General features: G+C 44.4%; 1 protein-coding gene across 1 annotated transcript; it reads left to right on the forward strand.

The window, feature by feature from the left end:
* Positions 1-2,444: 2,444 nt before the first annotated feature.
* Positions 2,445-12,302, forward strand: prickle1a (prickle homolog 1a; the record flags this gene model as incomplete). Its single annotated transcript, XM_083893976.1, has 8 exons — positions 2,445-2,533; positions 6,425-6,628; positions 8,138-8,251; positions 9,096-9,233; positions 9,807-10,010; positions 10,187-10,373; positions 10,468-11,328; positions 11,449-12,302. Exons 2-8 carry the CDS (start codon positions 6,440-6,442, stop codon positions 12,300-12,302), a joined length of 2,547 nt encoding a protein of 848 aa, XP_083750102.1. The 5' UTR covers positions 2,445-2,533; positions 6,425-6,439.
* Positions 12,303-12,675: the final 373 nt, after the last annotated feature.

The following is a 12,675-nucleotide window of genomic DNA, read 5'->3' on the forward strand; positions in this document are numbered from 1 at the left end:
AGCTACTAAAATGTTTACAAAGCAAGCAATTTTAGCTGTTTAATAGATTCCTTCGCTTGCTTGTAAAATGCTCCACAGCTTTTTTTTCTTTTTTTTTCACGGTCTTAAAGTATGTTTAAACTCCACAACAAAAACCTCACACTGAAAAGGACAAGCTTGCAGTTATCTAAGTCCCAATTATGCATGCAATAAACCGGGCGCCCTTTTTTGGGAGAAAGTAACGCTTCGACGCTGCAACCAAACAAACCGCAAACTGACGCAAAAGGTGCGACTGTCCAGGATTTGACCCTGAACAAAACTCACTTTTGTTTTCAAAAAGCAACAGGAAGAGAATCACGTTCTTGCATGCCTGGAAAGGTGAAGGAGAGGTAGAGGTCAACTGTGTCATTCCCAGGGAGTTTCTACGGCATTTATGTACATTTAGGATTGAAAGCAGCGTCTCATACATAAAAAAAAACAAAACAATCAGAACGTGTGGACATAAGTCAGAATAGCATTCATTGTAAGGTTTGTTTTCCATTCTAGTTAATTATGTTTTAGATGATGAAAACATCTGAATAAGGGCTGTTTCCAGAGGCCAAATGGACATTTTAATTTATATCATAAGAAAAAATGCTCTAGGCCATCACATCAGAGAGGATTGAAATAGAGCCGAAACAATGAATCGATTATGAATCGATTGCTAAATCAAAGGTGCATTATGTAATAAATCTAAAGCAACTGGCCATAAAATCCTCCTAATATGTCACAGAGACTCAGGAATAATGTTCATATAACAAACTGAACTACAGTACAACAGTACAGCCAAAATATTTGCATTAAAAAAATATATTTTGCAGACTGCAAATCATGTTTATGTTTTAAAATCATGTTTTGGCATGTGGCGCCACCTACCGCCGTCTACCAATCATTGCAGTCAGTAGAGTCTCAGCTGCCGAGCGACCACGGGTTGCCATTTAGGTCAGAAAACAAAAACTAAAAGACTTCGGTATTTTCAATTTGAATGAAGTACCCGTTTTTGGCCACATTCTTACATATGGCACCTTTAATCATCAACTATTTTGATAATCCATTGGAAGCATTTTTGATTATTAAAACAACATTTCTGATTGTTTTAGCTTCTTAATTGTGAATCTTTTCTTTGTTTCTTTCCTCCACATAACAAAGAAATAATTCAAACTGAATAATTTTGTTTTGTGGACAAAACAAGACATACGAGAGCATCGTCATTTCCAGGTTTGGACAAACACTGATCAACTTTTTTTCTGACATTTTCTGACATTTTATGGACCAAACGATAACGAAAATAAACGACAGATTCATCGATTACGATAATAATCACTTGTTGCAGCTCTAGATTGAACTAGTGCGTTTATGCTTTGGAAAATATTAAAATTTACGTCCCTGACCTGAATGTAATGTCGTTTCTGTGGCATTTCTCTGAAGTCGGGGGAGTCCACACATGTTTTCTGGAACCCTCGCATTACATTAAGACTCCACAGATGCCCATAATACATATTGCGTGGACACATTGTGTTCAACTTAACAAAGTTGAGCATTTCTAACCCTCATTGCGACAACTTTAAGCTGATGATAACAGGTTTGCGGCGGTACAGGATTACTGTGATATCTTAAAGCCGGGTCTCAGTCAGACTGGCTGACATCATATTCAGTTAGAGAGAAGGGTTATGTGAGGCTGAGCCAGGATGCTGTAGATGGTCGGAAGCAATCATCCGAAGGGATAAATAAAACATCCTTTGTTCATTCAAGCCAGCAGCCTCTATGTAATCATAAAGCTGTAGTTCACAAACAATTCTCTGTAACTTTTGGTGACATTTTGGGGTGTAAAAAAAAAAAAAGAAGACAGACCACCAAATAAACCGAAGCCTGTCTGTAACATTCACCGCCTTCCCCACATCTCTGAGCTGTTGATAGTGACGGGGGAAAGAAGAATGCCATGTGAAAGCTGTTGCGGATATGGGGCGGTCAGTGTGGTTAGACTAGCTCTGCCATCACTGATGTACTACTAAAAACGCACGCAGTTCCTGTAAACTGGAGTTCCACCAGTGGTTCTTATTTGGAAGCATAATTATGTTTGAAGTAAGAGAGGAGGGGTCGGCGTAAGAGAGACGCCTCCCACTTCCATGCCCTGCTTCGACTGGCTGCTCGGAGGTTAAGGGGGTGGGCTGAGGTTAAGAGGGTTGGGCTGAGGGAGGGAGGAGGAGGAGGAGGAGGAGGAGGAATGACCATCTGGTTGTGCTCTCCTCCATGAACACGCACGTGCACACACCCCTCTAACACTAGCTCCCACGCGCTCAGACAGACATCACCCTGACTTTTCGCAGCCTCAGCTTTGATATGGACTGTTACTCCTCTGACAGCTCTGGTGGAGAAAGCTGGCTGCTCCTGTCTTGGATTTAGAGGATCTGAGGATGGAGCCCAGAGGCTGGTGAAGAATCTAGGGCTGGATATAGTAGTAAATAATAAGATCCATTTACCTGCTTTCACTCCAGGAGACTTGGCCTTCACTGAGGTAAGACCGATAGGGAAAATTACAGATATAATCAGGTTTCTCCAAGAGGTTTGCTGGGGATGCAAGAAAACGAAAAAAAGATGTAAAACTTTGGTGCAAGATGAAAAATGTCTGATGCTGGTATATCAACTTACGATTCAGAAGGAGGATGGTAAATGGGTTTGATGTGTGCTGATGTGACAGCAGCATGTGACCGGTTGATGCAGGTGGTTTCTCTTGTGTGGATCTCTTTAGGGATGTCATTCCCATCCGTCCATTCACCATCAGGCCAAGGAAAGTCTCAACACATCTGATCTGGTCACTAAGTGCCTAAAATTAACAAACTGTGATGTGTTTTGCACTGGTAGAAAAATAAAATGCCATCTATTTGTTTTGCAGTTTGAATATAAAACTATCCTCGTGTGATATAATATGTTTTTTCTGAGTTAACTCTCAACTAGACAAGGAAAATCTTGTTTATCTCTCCATCTAGAGCTCGTCTGGAATTGCAGAGCTTGCAGGAGCCAAGTTAAACATGTTGGGCCAGTCCAAACTGACAGAGAGCACTGTTTGGTTGTGTGCATGTCCATCATCTACTTCCTTGAGGAATATAGACAGTAATTCAGACCAGAAGCTGCTTATTTTTCCTGTGCACTCTCTCTCTCTCTCTCCAAGGTTGTTAAGCCGTGGCTCCGGTGTCTGGATTTTTTGGGTGTTTTTGAATACTGTTTTAAATGTCACTGGTGGCTCTATTTGTGGTCACAGTATGGGGTCTGGTGAGAGATTTGTATGTGTAAAGGTGATAAATAATAATACACTTTAGTTTGGACATGTGCCGAGTATCTTCTCAGGGATTATTTTAAAAGGATTTAAGGATTTATTTTGTTTCCTAATTAAATAAGTTTAAACTCAAGTGGTTCACTAAGCCTCTGTTACATACAGCTAGCTGCAATCAAAGCTTTCTGTGAAATTAAGACGGCTCTTCATTCATTGCAGATAGCTGTGGGAGGTTTTTTTAAAATCTCCATTCACTAAAAAACCTGAGCTTCCCTCTTTCAACCAGCCTCAACTCGAATGTCTTTCCCTTTTGTGCATCAAGACAAATTAACACTTACAAACATGTCAGCTACCCCGTTTTAGCTCAGCCTGATAATACCCCCCACATCCCTCTGGCCCTCTGTGGGTAAATGAGTCAGATATGCAGGCCTGGAGCTCCCAAAGTCATGTTAACAAGCACTTTTACAAAAGAGCAAGGGGGCTGTTAAACATTGGGGACTGCAGGGGTCTGGCTCGAGTGGGAGGAGGGCAGGGAGGGGGGGGGGGAGTGGAACAGTGAGTTTAAAAAGTAGTCTCACAAACTGAACTTTAAAAAGCCTGCACGAGTGATGAGTCAGTCAAATTAGCATCCGATCAGATTAACGGCTTTGCCCAGCACTGGTGGTGTGCATGTTGTGTATTACCCTTTGTGAACCCGGCTGAAGATCAAGCCTGACATTCCTGCGAGTCAGGTTTGGCCGTGTGAGAAACATCCTCACAGAGACTCGGCTAAGCACGTAAAAGCAAACATCTTTTAAGAGATACAGTGAGTGTGCCTGATAAAAAAAAAAGCTGTGAAGTCGCAGTCTCTTGGCTCTGAATGGACCCGCCTATAGTTAGCTATCTCCCATGTGAAACCCTAGCCACTTTCAAACAAGGGCACATTTTTTTGCAAGTTATTTTGGTCTCATTTGAAAGTCAATAGATATGACTAGAACAAGAGACCGTCTTATTTGTCACCCTACGCTCTCATCTGACAGGTTATCTGGGTTTGAGGGCTTGAACTATCATGCATATGGAGATAACACACCACATCTTCTGGACAGAAAAAAAAGGAGATAAAGAGGCTCCTCATGGAACAAGCCTTTACTGGATTCCTTCACAGAGGAACCATTGTTCAGGACAACAAGGGGCATATTAATGTGACATGCCATTAACTAATACACCTGACTTGACACTTTGTGGTCGTGAATCCAGTGCCTAGTGTTATCATTCACACTATCATTAACTCGAATAGTCTTTGACTGGTCATCTTTAGATTTAGGGGATAAATTGTCCTTAAAGGAAGATGAGTTGATATGAATAGCCAGAAGCTGTCATGCAGTGTATGGGGCAGTAAAGAGGAAAAGTTGGCCTTTATGGCATTGTTACTTGTGTGGACCAGCATAGCCTACAGTCACCTGTGTTTATATGTCTGCACACCTGTGTACATGTTTGTTTCGGCATAAATGCGCGTGCATTCCCTTTTTGTGTACGCATAGAAGCTGCACACTCCCAAAGGCCAGCCAGGGATATATATCATTCCAGGAGAGAGCCCAGATATTCAGGTCTGCCGCGCTTTACTGTCACCCCTGTGTTCAAAGGCTGCATTGGAGTGTGTCTAGTTTTCTCAGCTGTCTCTCAGCGGCCCCTGTTGCCCTCTCTGGCCATAGGGGGTGGAGGCGGGTGGGGGAGGTGGTGCAAGAGCCAGGCTGCCGGACACTGGCTGTGCTTCCATTTGATCTCAGCTAGAGCACTTGGCCTGTGAGGAATGACCACAACTGGACACACATTCGTCATCTTTGCATCCGAGTGGCCCTGCAGCAGCTCAGAGAGTTAAGTTAGAGGCTGCGTGGAGTGATTTAGTCAGAGAATGATTCATTTATTGATTATTGACCTTGGGGAACTTGGTGGCATTTACTTTTACTTTTTCTTTTTGTTACACATTACACGTAACACTCGCCAAAACAATAAAAAACATGTTCTATTAGACTCCAGTTTTGCTACTGCAGTAGTCATGCATTAGGGACTATTGCCACCACACACATTGTGCCTGTCTTCAATCTCCTTGATCATTATTTTCCCTCCTGTTGCATTGTCGGTGTCCAGCTGAGTATCAGTTGACCCTATCCGTTCCATCCCCTGTCTGCCCCATTCCTCCCTATCCCCGTTCTTCACCTGTCTGGCATTGCTCCGTCTGTCTTAAAGATGAAAGGATGATCAGACACTCACTGTGGCAGGTTGGAAAACAAACAGTCCAAAGGGAAAAGGGGAGATGAAGGGAGAAACCAGGCTTGTGGACATTCTCCATATGTTTGGTCCTGTCTCTAAGGCCAGGCTTCTGTTTATACAGACCTCATTCTCAACTGATCAGGCCAGCATTAGATCTCATGTGGTGGCCCTTCTTCGGACAAAGTACGACGCAGCACCTTAGCAGAATGACTCAATCGGACCTAAGCATTACAGATAAGCATAAAGAGCTGCACCCTGGTGATATTCTTACTTCGGTGTTGGTGACAAACTAAATTACAGCATTAAAAGAAGGAATGTGAGGTCTGTGTCACATTCCCCACAACTGGGATACATAAAGAAACCCTGACTTTGCTGTGTGTATTTATGAATAGCTAACGTGTTATTGTCATTATAATGAGATCAGACATCACCTTGTAAAGGTTTTTGGGATTTTCCGGTACTCCCTGTGTTCTTCAATGCCACATGAGGAGGGCACATGTCTCACTGCCACCACAAAGCCAGTGAAAGAGTATAGTTCTTTTTATGAGTGTCTTTATGAAGTAAACTCATCACCAGAAGTGAACCAAGAAAAGCTTGCTCAGCCTCCATAATTGGCTTTGGGGGGGGGGGGGGGGGGGGGTGGCCTCGAGAAAGAGACAGTGGTGTGATTCAACTGGTGGTTAACATTTAGTGGAATGGTACTGAGATGAGAGAAGATTAGATGGAGTGAGGATAGCATTAAGTGAGGACTGGCTCATGTAATGGCTTGTTAACCAAAATTTAATTTCCTTGCCCACTTCAATGCTCCTCGCCCCCCAATTCATTCTCTGTTGCTCTCATTCTCACATGTTTTTTTTTATGTTTTTACATATTGTGTCTGTGCAGTAAAAAGAGTGTCTGATGAGCCTGGCGAGTGCAGCAGTGTCGGCGGCGAGCTTCCAGGGCGGGACACGCCAGAGAGACTTGATGATGGAGCATAAAGTCGGTAAGCTGACCTCTGGCTTTCAACGCAGCTCCACGTCCGACGATGACTCAGGCTGCGCACTGGAGGAGTACGCCTGGGTACCACCTGGACTTAGGCCTGAACAGGTGAGCAAAACCTTGCTTACAAAAGAGCCGTTCTTTGTGCTATTATTCATGAAATTCATGACGGTGTTGCGAGCGAGTTCAAACAAGCCCTGCCAAGCCTCAGAAAGACGTGAATCACAATATTGTACGCTTTTTTACCAAGGTATCTATTTCACTTGTCCACAACTCATTAATTCCCTAAATCACAAAAGTGAACCACGGCGTATCCTCTGGACAGAGAATAAAAACAGCTCTGACCTGATTCTACCTCCCATGTCGCCCATTTTCCTGGCCCAGATAAATGCTATTCAGCACATAACTGAATAACTTACTAGCTAGAGTCTCTAGATATGGGACAGACAAAGAATTGCTTAGTCCTTTTGATTAAGGCAGACCTGTTCGGCTACTTGCAAGCAGGAGTGTACATTTATTTATCTAAATGGTCAGTCTGCTTGTGATTATCAAGTCCATGGTAAGGGGGAGGACTCGATGGGTTGAGCTTACAGCTGCTGGCAGGATCAGGAATCAAGGGGCCAACTTCTAACGAGCCTTCTCCTCCACAAACACAGCCAGGACTCTTAGTCTTGTTAGTTGTGTCTGCAGGGCAGCCAGTGTGATGTGGCACTTTTCCAATCCCTGTCCACACTCCTCATCTCTCTTTTCCGTCCATCCTGCTCCCCTTGTTAAACAGCATGCACAGAAGCAATGAGGAGGAGGAGGGGCTGAAGGGCAAGAAGAGATGAGTTCACAGCAACGGTCAAAATGCATTGGTCAACTGTAATGCCTTTAGTGCAGCCATAGCCCTGAATAGACATATATTATGGCTCATCATTACAGTTAAGAAACACATAGAGCCGGGGTGATAGCCGACTGTTTCCCAGCCCCTAAGGAGCTGGATGAGGGGTAATAGCGGCATGAAAATGTGCATAATTTATGGTGGGGAGGGGGGGCAAACTTTAGCTTGATTGTCAGGGTAAATTGCTGTTAACACCCCTTCACAGAAGCCAAAGCTGCAGGAAACCCACTTACACACAAGACAAGCACATCCCACATCTTTATCTGCCTGGCTGTAATTGGCCCTGCCTCATAAAGTTTAGTTTTTAGTTGCCAGCCCCGAGGGTCAAAGTGCCACTGCAACAGGCAGCTTTGTCCCGGCCTTAAAAGAAGCATATGCCTGGAAAAATACAGCCTTTAAACTGATTTGACCCCGCTGACCTGTTTGGACTTGTTTAGTCCAGAATAAAAATGATTCCTTCAATGCCATGATCAACGCGAGCTGCTGAGAACCTCCACCAAACAGACTCCACGAGCAAAGTCATTCATTTTTTACAAAGAGCTGTTCCAGGGTGTGTCTCATAACAAAGTTATTGTGTTTGATATTTGGTTGCCTGGTGGAAAATAATGTGAACATAAATATGGGCTGCTCTGTCCAAGATAATAACAATATTATATGTTTCATGGATAAATATAGGTGTAAGTCCTACATTCTCAGATGGTGTGCCTAATACTTCATGTCATTGTCATCCAAAGGTACAGTTGTACTTCTCCTGTTTGCCGGAGGATAAGATCCCCTATGTCAACAGTCCAGGAGAGAAGTTCAGAATCAAGCAGCTCCTCTATCAACTGCCACCGCACGATAATGAGGTGAGAATATATGCGAGTGCGTGGTTGTAAAACGACACGTAAGTATCAGAACATTCATCTCCACCAGGTTCTCTGATTTATGTCAAGCTGCAAAAATAATCCACTCTACGTTTTTGAGTAGCTGGAGCTGCTGCTGCTGCTGCTGCTGCCAGCTAAACCCACAGCACTGAATGCCTTGCAATTTACATGCCATCCCACTAGTGTGAGTCCTTGGCATTCAAGTTGACATCACACTAGGGGATTTTTGTTTCACAATGTTGTAAGACATGTAATGTGGGCACAATGTGACTTTTGACTTGATGATTTTATGATGTTTGCTGGGAGCCCCCACCAGTAGGATTCCTGTCATAGCACAGTTTTTTACGAGGACTGCTCAGCAGGCGACAGGGATGCTCGCTGAAAGAGGCTTTATGTGATGCCACTACCACTGTGGCACCACGGTTCGGCTGGGTTGTCTTTCTTCTTTTGTTGCCCCATCCTCTAAGTTTCTTTCTAAACACAGCTCTTGTTTGTGTAAACGTCTGCTTTCCCTCTTGTTAGGGCTTTGGGAGACATCAAAGAGGCCCGTTGTAAAAAATGAGATTCTCAATCACGGACTGTGGGTGGAGATATGTAGGGGGTTGTAGGAAGGGCAAGCTGGGGTCAAGAGTTGCCTTTGTTCAGCATGTTCTGGTATGCACTCTGCCCTCTTATACTCACCAACGTGTCTTACATATTAGTCCAGTCTTTTAATTTGATCTCCCAAGGAGCACACAATGAGAAAGTCATTTTAATGACTTCATATTCACTTGACGTGAAAGTTTGGCCACCTTCTTAACCATGACTTATCGCTTTTTCTTCCCAGGTGCGTTATTGCCAGTCCCTCAGCGAGGAGGAGAAGAAGGAGCTATATATGTTCAGCATCCAGAGGAAGAAGGAAGCACTGGGCAGGGGCACAATAAAACTGCTGCCCCGCAATCTCCCGAACAGCATTTGTGAGCATGTATGTCCTCCTTGCATATAATCTTTTACAGCTGTAAATATACAGATCGTTGGTACAGTAACAGCAGGATGGATGTCTCTTGAAGTGAAGAACAAGGTGCCACACCTAAAAGTTTTCTTTTCTTTCCAAAATGATTTGCTTCATCAGCATCTCCGCCATAAGTATTTGGCAGATCCATAGCCAGGTTAAACCACAGTGTTCCCCCGAGGGAAAGCTGAAATAAAGATCTCAGTGTCAGCCATGCTTTTTAAGAGATCCCTGAACACAAGCTGGATTTAATGGCTATAGTGGCTCAGTAATGTTTAATTTAGACTTATCTGTAATGGTGGAGCAGTCGAACACTGTCCCATTGTTGCAGATCTTTTCAAGAAATCTACATTTTTTATAATTAACCGTCTGTCCTTTCTTAAGTCCCTGCTGTTGATTTGATAAGTCATGTCCTCACATGTATCAGTATGCAACAGTAAAGAGGATAGGTTGGTGTAAATGGCTATGGAGGATTCACATAAACTTTTCACAAAAATATTCGGAAACGACAACTAATGCGCAATTTCACGTTTGTATATTTTGCAGTGTGGTGAAAACATGAACAGCGGGGAAACGGCAGTGTTCACCTCAAGGGCAGGGCCCGGGCTTTGCTGGCATCCTGCATGCTTTGCCTGCTCCACATGTAGAGAGCTGCTCGTGGATTTGATCTACTTCTATCACGATGGAAAGATCCACTGTGGAAGGCACCACGCTGAGCTACTCAAACCACGCTGCTCAGCCTGCGATGAGGTAAAACCACAAGACTGAAACAGTGAGAAAAACAAAGTAGCAGAGGGAGAAAAACACGCAGTCTGACATTTTTTGGTCTTTCAAAGGTTCTTTTGGAATAGCAATAAGTTACTTAACTTAAACTAAACTGATGACACATCGACGGGTCACTGATGTCTATTCTGGTCTGTCAACAGATTATATTTGCTGATGAGTGCACAGAGGCAGAGGGGCGCCACTGGCACATGAAGCACTTCGCCTGCTTTGAATGCGAGACAATTCTGGGGGGTCAGCGATACATCATGAGGGATGGCAGGCCATACTGCTGTGGCTGCTTTGAGTCACTTTATGCAGAGTACTGCGAGGCTTGTGGGGACCACATTGGTAAGTCAATGATTTTCTCGTCTTCTAAAATAAAAATCCTCGTCATGATTGTCTCGCCTTTTGCTCACGATTCCAACCGTTCCCTTTATTTCAGGTGTTGATCACGCTCAAATGACCCATGACGGGCTCCACTGGCATGCAACTGAGAATTGCTTTAGCTGTGCTTACTGTAAGAGCTCTCTACTAGGTTGCCCCTTCCTGCCACACCAGGGCCGCATTTACTGCTCCAAGGCATGCAGTCTTGGAGAAGATGTGCATGCCTCGGACTCTTCTGACTCAGCCTTCCAGTCTGCACGCTCACGTGAATCCCGGCGCAGTGTGCGCATGGGCAAGAGCAGTCGCTCAGCCGATCAATGCAGACAGTCACTCCTCTTTTCACCTTCTGTCAACTATAAGTTTCCTGGCTTCAGTGAAAGCACCTTGACCAATAAGCTCGCTCACCTGAACTTGTACGACGAGCATTTCTGGAGAGGACGTGGTGAAGAGACTGAGGCACCTGAGGACCAAGAGGAGGAGTGGGCTGAGCATGAAGACTACATGACTCAACTGCTGTTAAAGTTTGGAGAACATCAGGTCTTCCAGCATGCCAACGACTCCAGACCAACAGATTTCTGGACTGCAGAAAAGGATGCAAAGTTGAAGCAGGAATCGACTAAATCAAGTGTTGCCAGTGGAGAGGGAAGGGGGAGCCTCGTCAGTAAGAAATACCAGGCTGATATGTACTGGGCTCAGTCACAGGATGGGCTTGGAGATTCAGCCTATGGCAGCCACCCAGGCCCAGCGAGCAGTAGAAAGATCCAGGAGTTGGAGTTAGATAATAGGGCTGGATGTGGGGTCCAGGGAGAGGTGACACAATGGTATAATGATTCTATGGAATGTATCACAGACGAATTTAAGAAAACGGATCAGAGTGTGCGAGACTCAATGGATTCACTGGCTCTGTCCAATATTACAGGTGAGTGTCCTGATCAAATGTTTAAAAAAAACATTTCTGAGTTGTCAATGGTTTGTTGTTTTACAGATTCTTGAATCCATGTGCAGACATTCCTTTGACCATTTCCTCTCTCTTCTCCAGGGGCCTCAGTAGATGGTGATAGTAAAGATAGACCTTTGGTATATTCTCTGCAAGGCTTCCATGAGCTGGAGACCGAAGACTGTGAAAAAACCAGCAACATGGGAACCCTCAATTCCTCTATGTTACACAGAAGTGCAACTTCCCTGAAGAGCCTTGTATCAGAACAAGATGAGGTGGAAGAAATCGTTCCAGAAGAGGTGGCTGCTCTGTCAGTGAACGGTCCAAAACCTCATGTCCCTGCTCTGAGGAGGACGCGCTCCCAGTCTAGGCCTCAGCAGGTCAAATTCTCTGACGATGTGGTGGACAACGGGCATTACTGTGATGTCCCAGTTCGTCAGCCCCCCATGAGCGAGCGGACTCGACGGAGAGTTTACCACTTTGAGGAACAAGGTCAGGAACCTCAGTCTGGTCGCCACCATCACCACCACAGGAGGCGTCGCAGTCGCAAGTCTCGGTCTGACAATGCTCTTAACCTTCTGCCAAAGGAGAGAACACAAATGTGCTACAAAGTGGACCACAGAGGTAATGCCAAGGGGCATCAAGCCATCCATAGTCAACCCAGTTCTCCTGGTTTGCCAGGCTGTGGGCTACAAGGCCCAGGCATGGGGAGGTTTTTGGGGCTTTATGGGGATGACGACGATGACTGGTGTTCTACATGCTCATCCTCCTCCTCTGATTCCGAGGAGGAGGGCTTTTTCCTTGGTCAGCCCATCCCTCAGCCCAGACCCCATAGACACTACTACACAGAGGACTTGCCCAGCCCTGTAGTAGGCATGTCTTCTTCACCCTATGGCCAACGGACTAAATCCAAAAAGAAGAAAGGGCACAAGGGGAAAAACTGTATAATTTCATAGATGTTCATTTCTTTCGTATGCTCAGCTTTGGGTGTTGTGCTGCCATATGGCCACCACTGTTAAAAATCTTAACAAGTGCTTGATATGAAATGCTTCACATTGCACATGGTGGTTGTGTAAGATGCAAGTTCTACTATTTGTTATCATAGGTGCCTGCTTCTGTAGCATTATAACCATTATAAAAGGTATTTCCAAGTCATGTGTATTTATAAAACATCATCTGAACCATGTTTGACAGTGCAGATATTTATGTATATATTGTAGAATAAACAAATGAATAAAATGGCTATTTTTTATACTCTTGAATGAATGACATGCTTAGTACCACAATGCCTTTAGCATTAACTACTGGCAAATGGTACAGGGACATTTT

The sequence above is a fragment of the Microchirus variegatus genome, assembly GCF_963457635.1.
Source record: "Microchirus variegatus genome assembly, chromosome: 8".
Lineage (NCBI taxonomy): Eukaryota > Metazoa > Chordata > Actinopteri > Pleuronectiformes > Soleidae > Microchirus > Microchirus variegatus.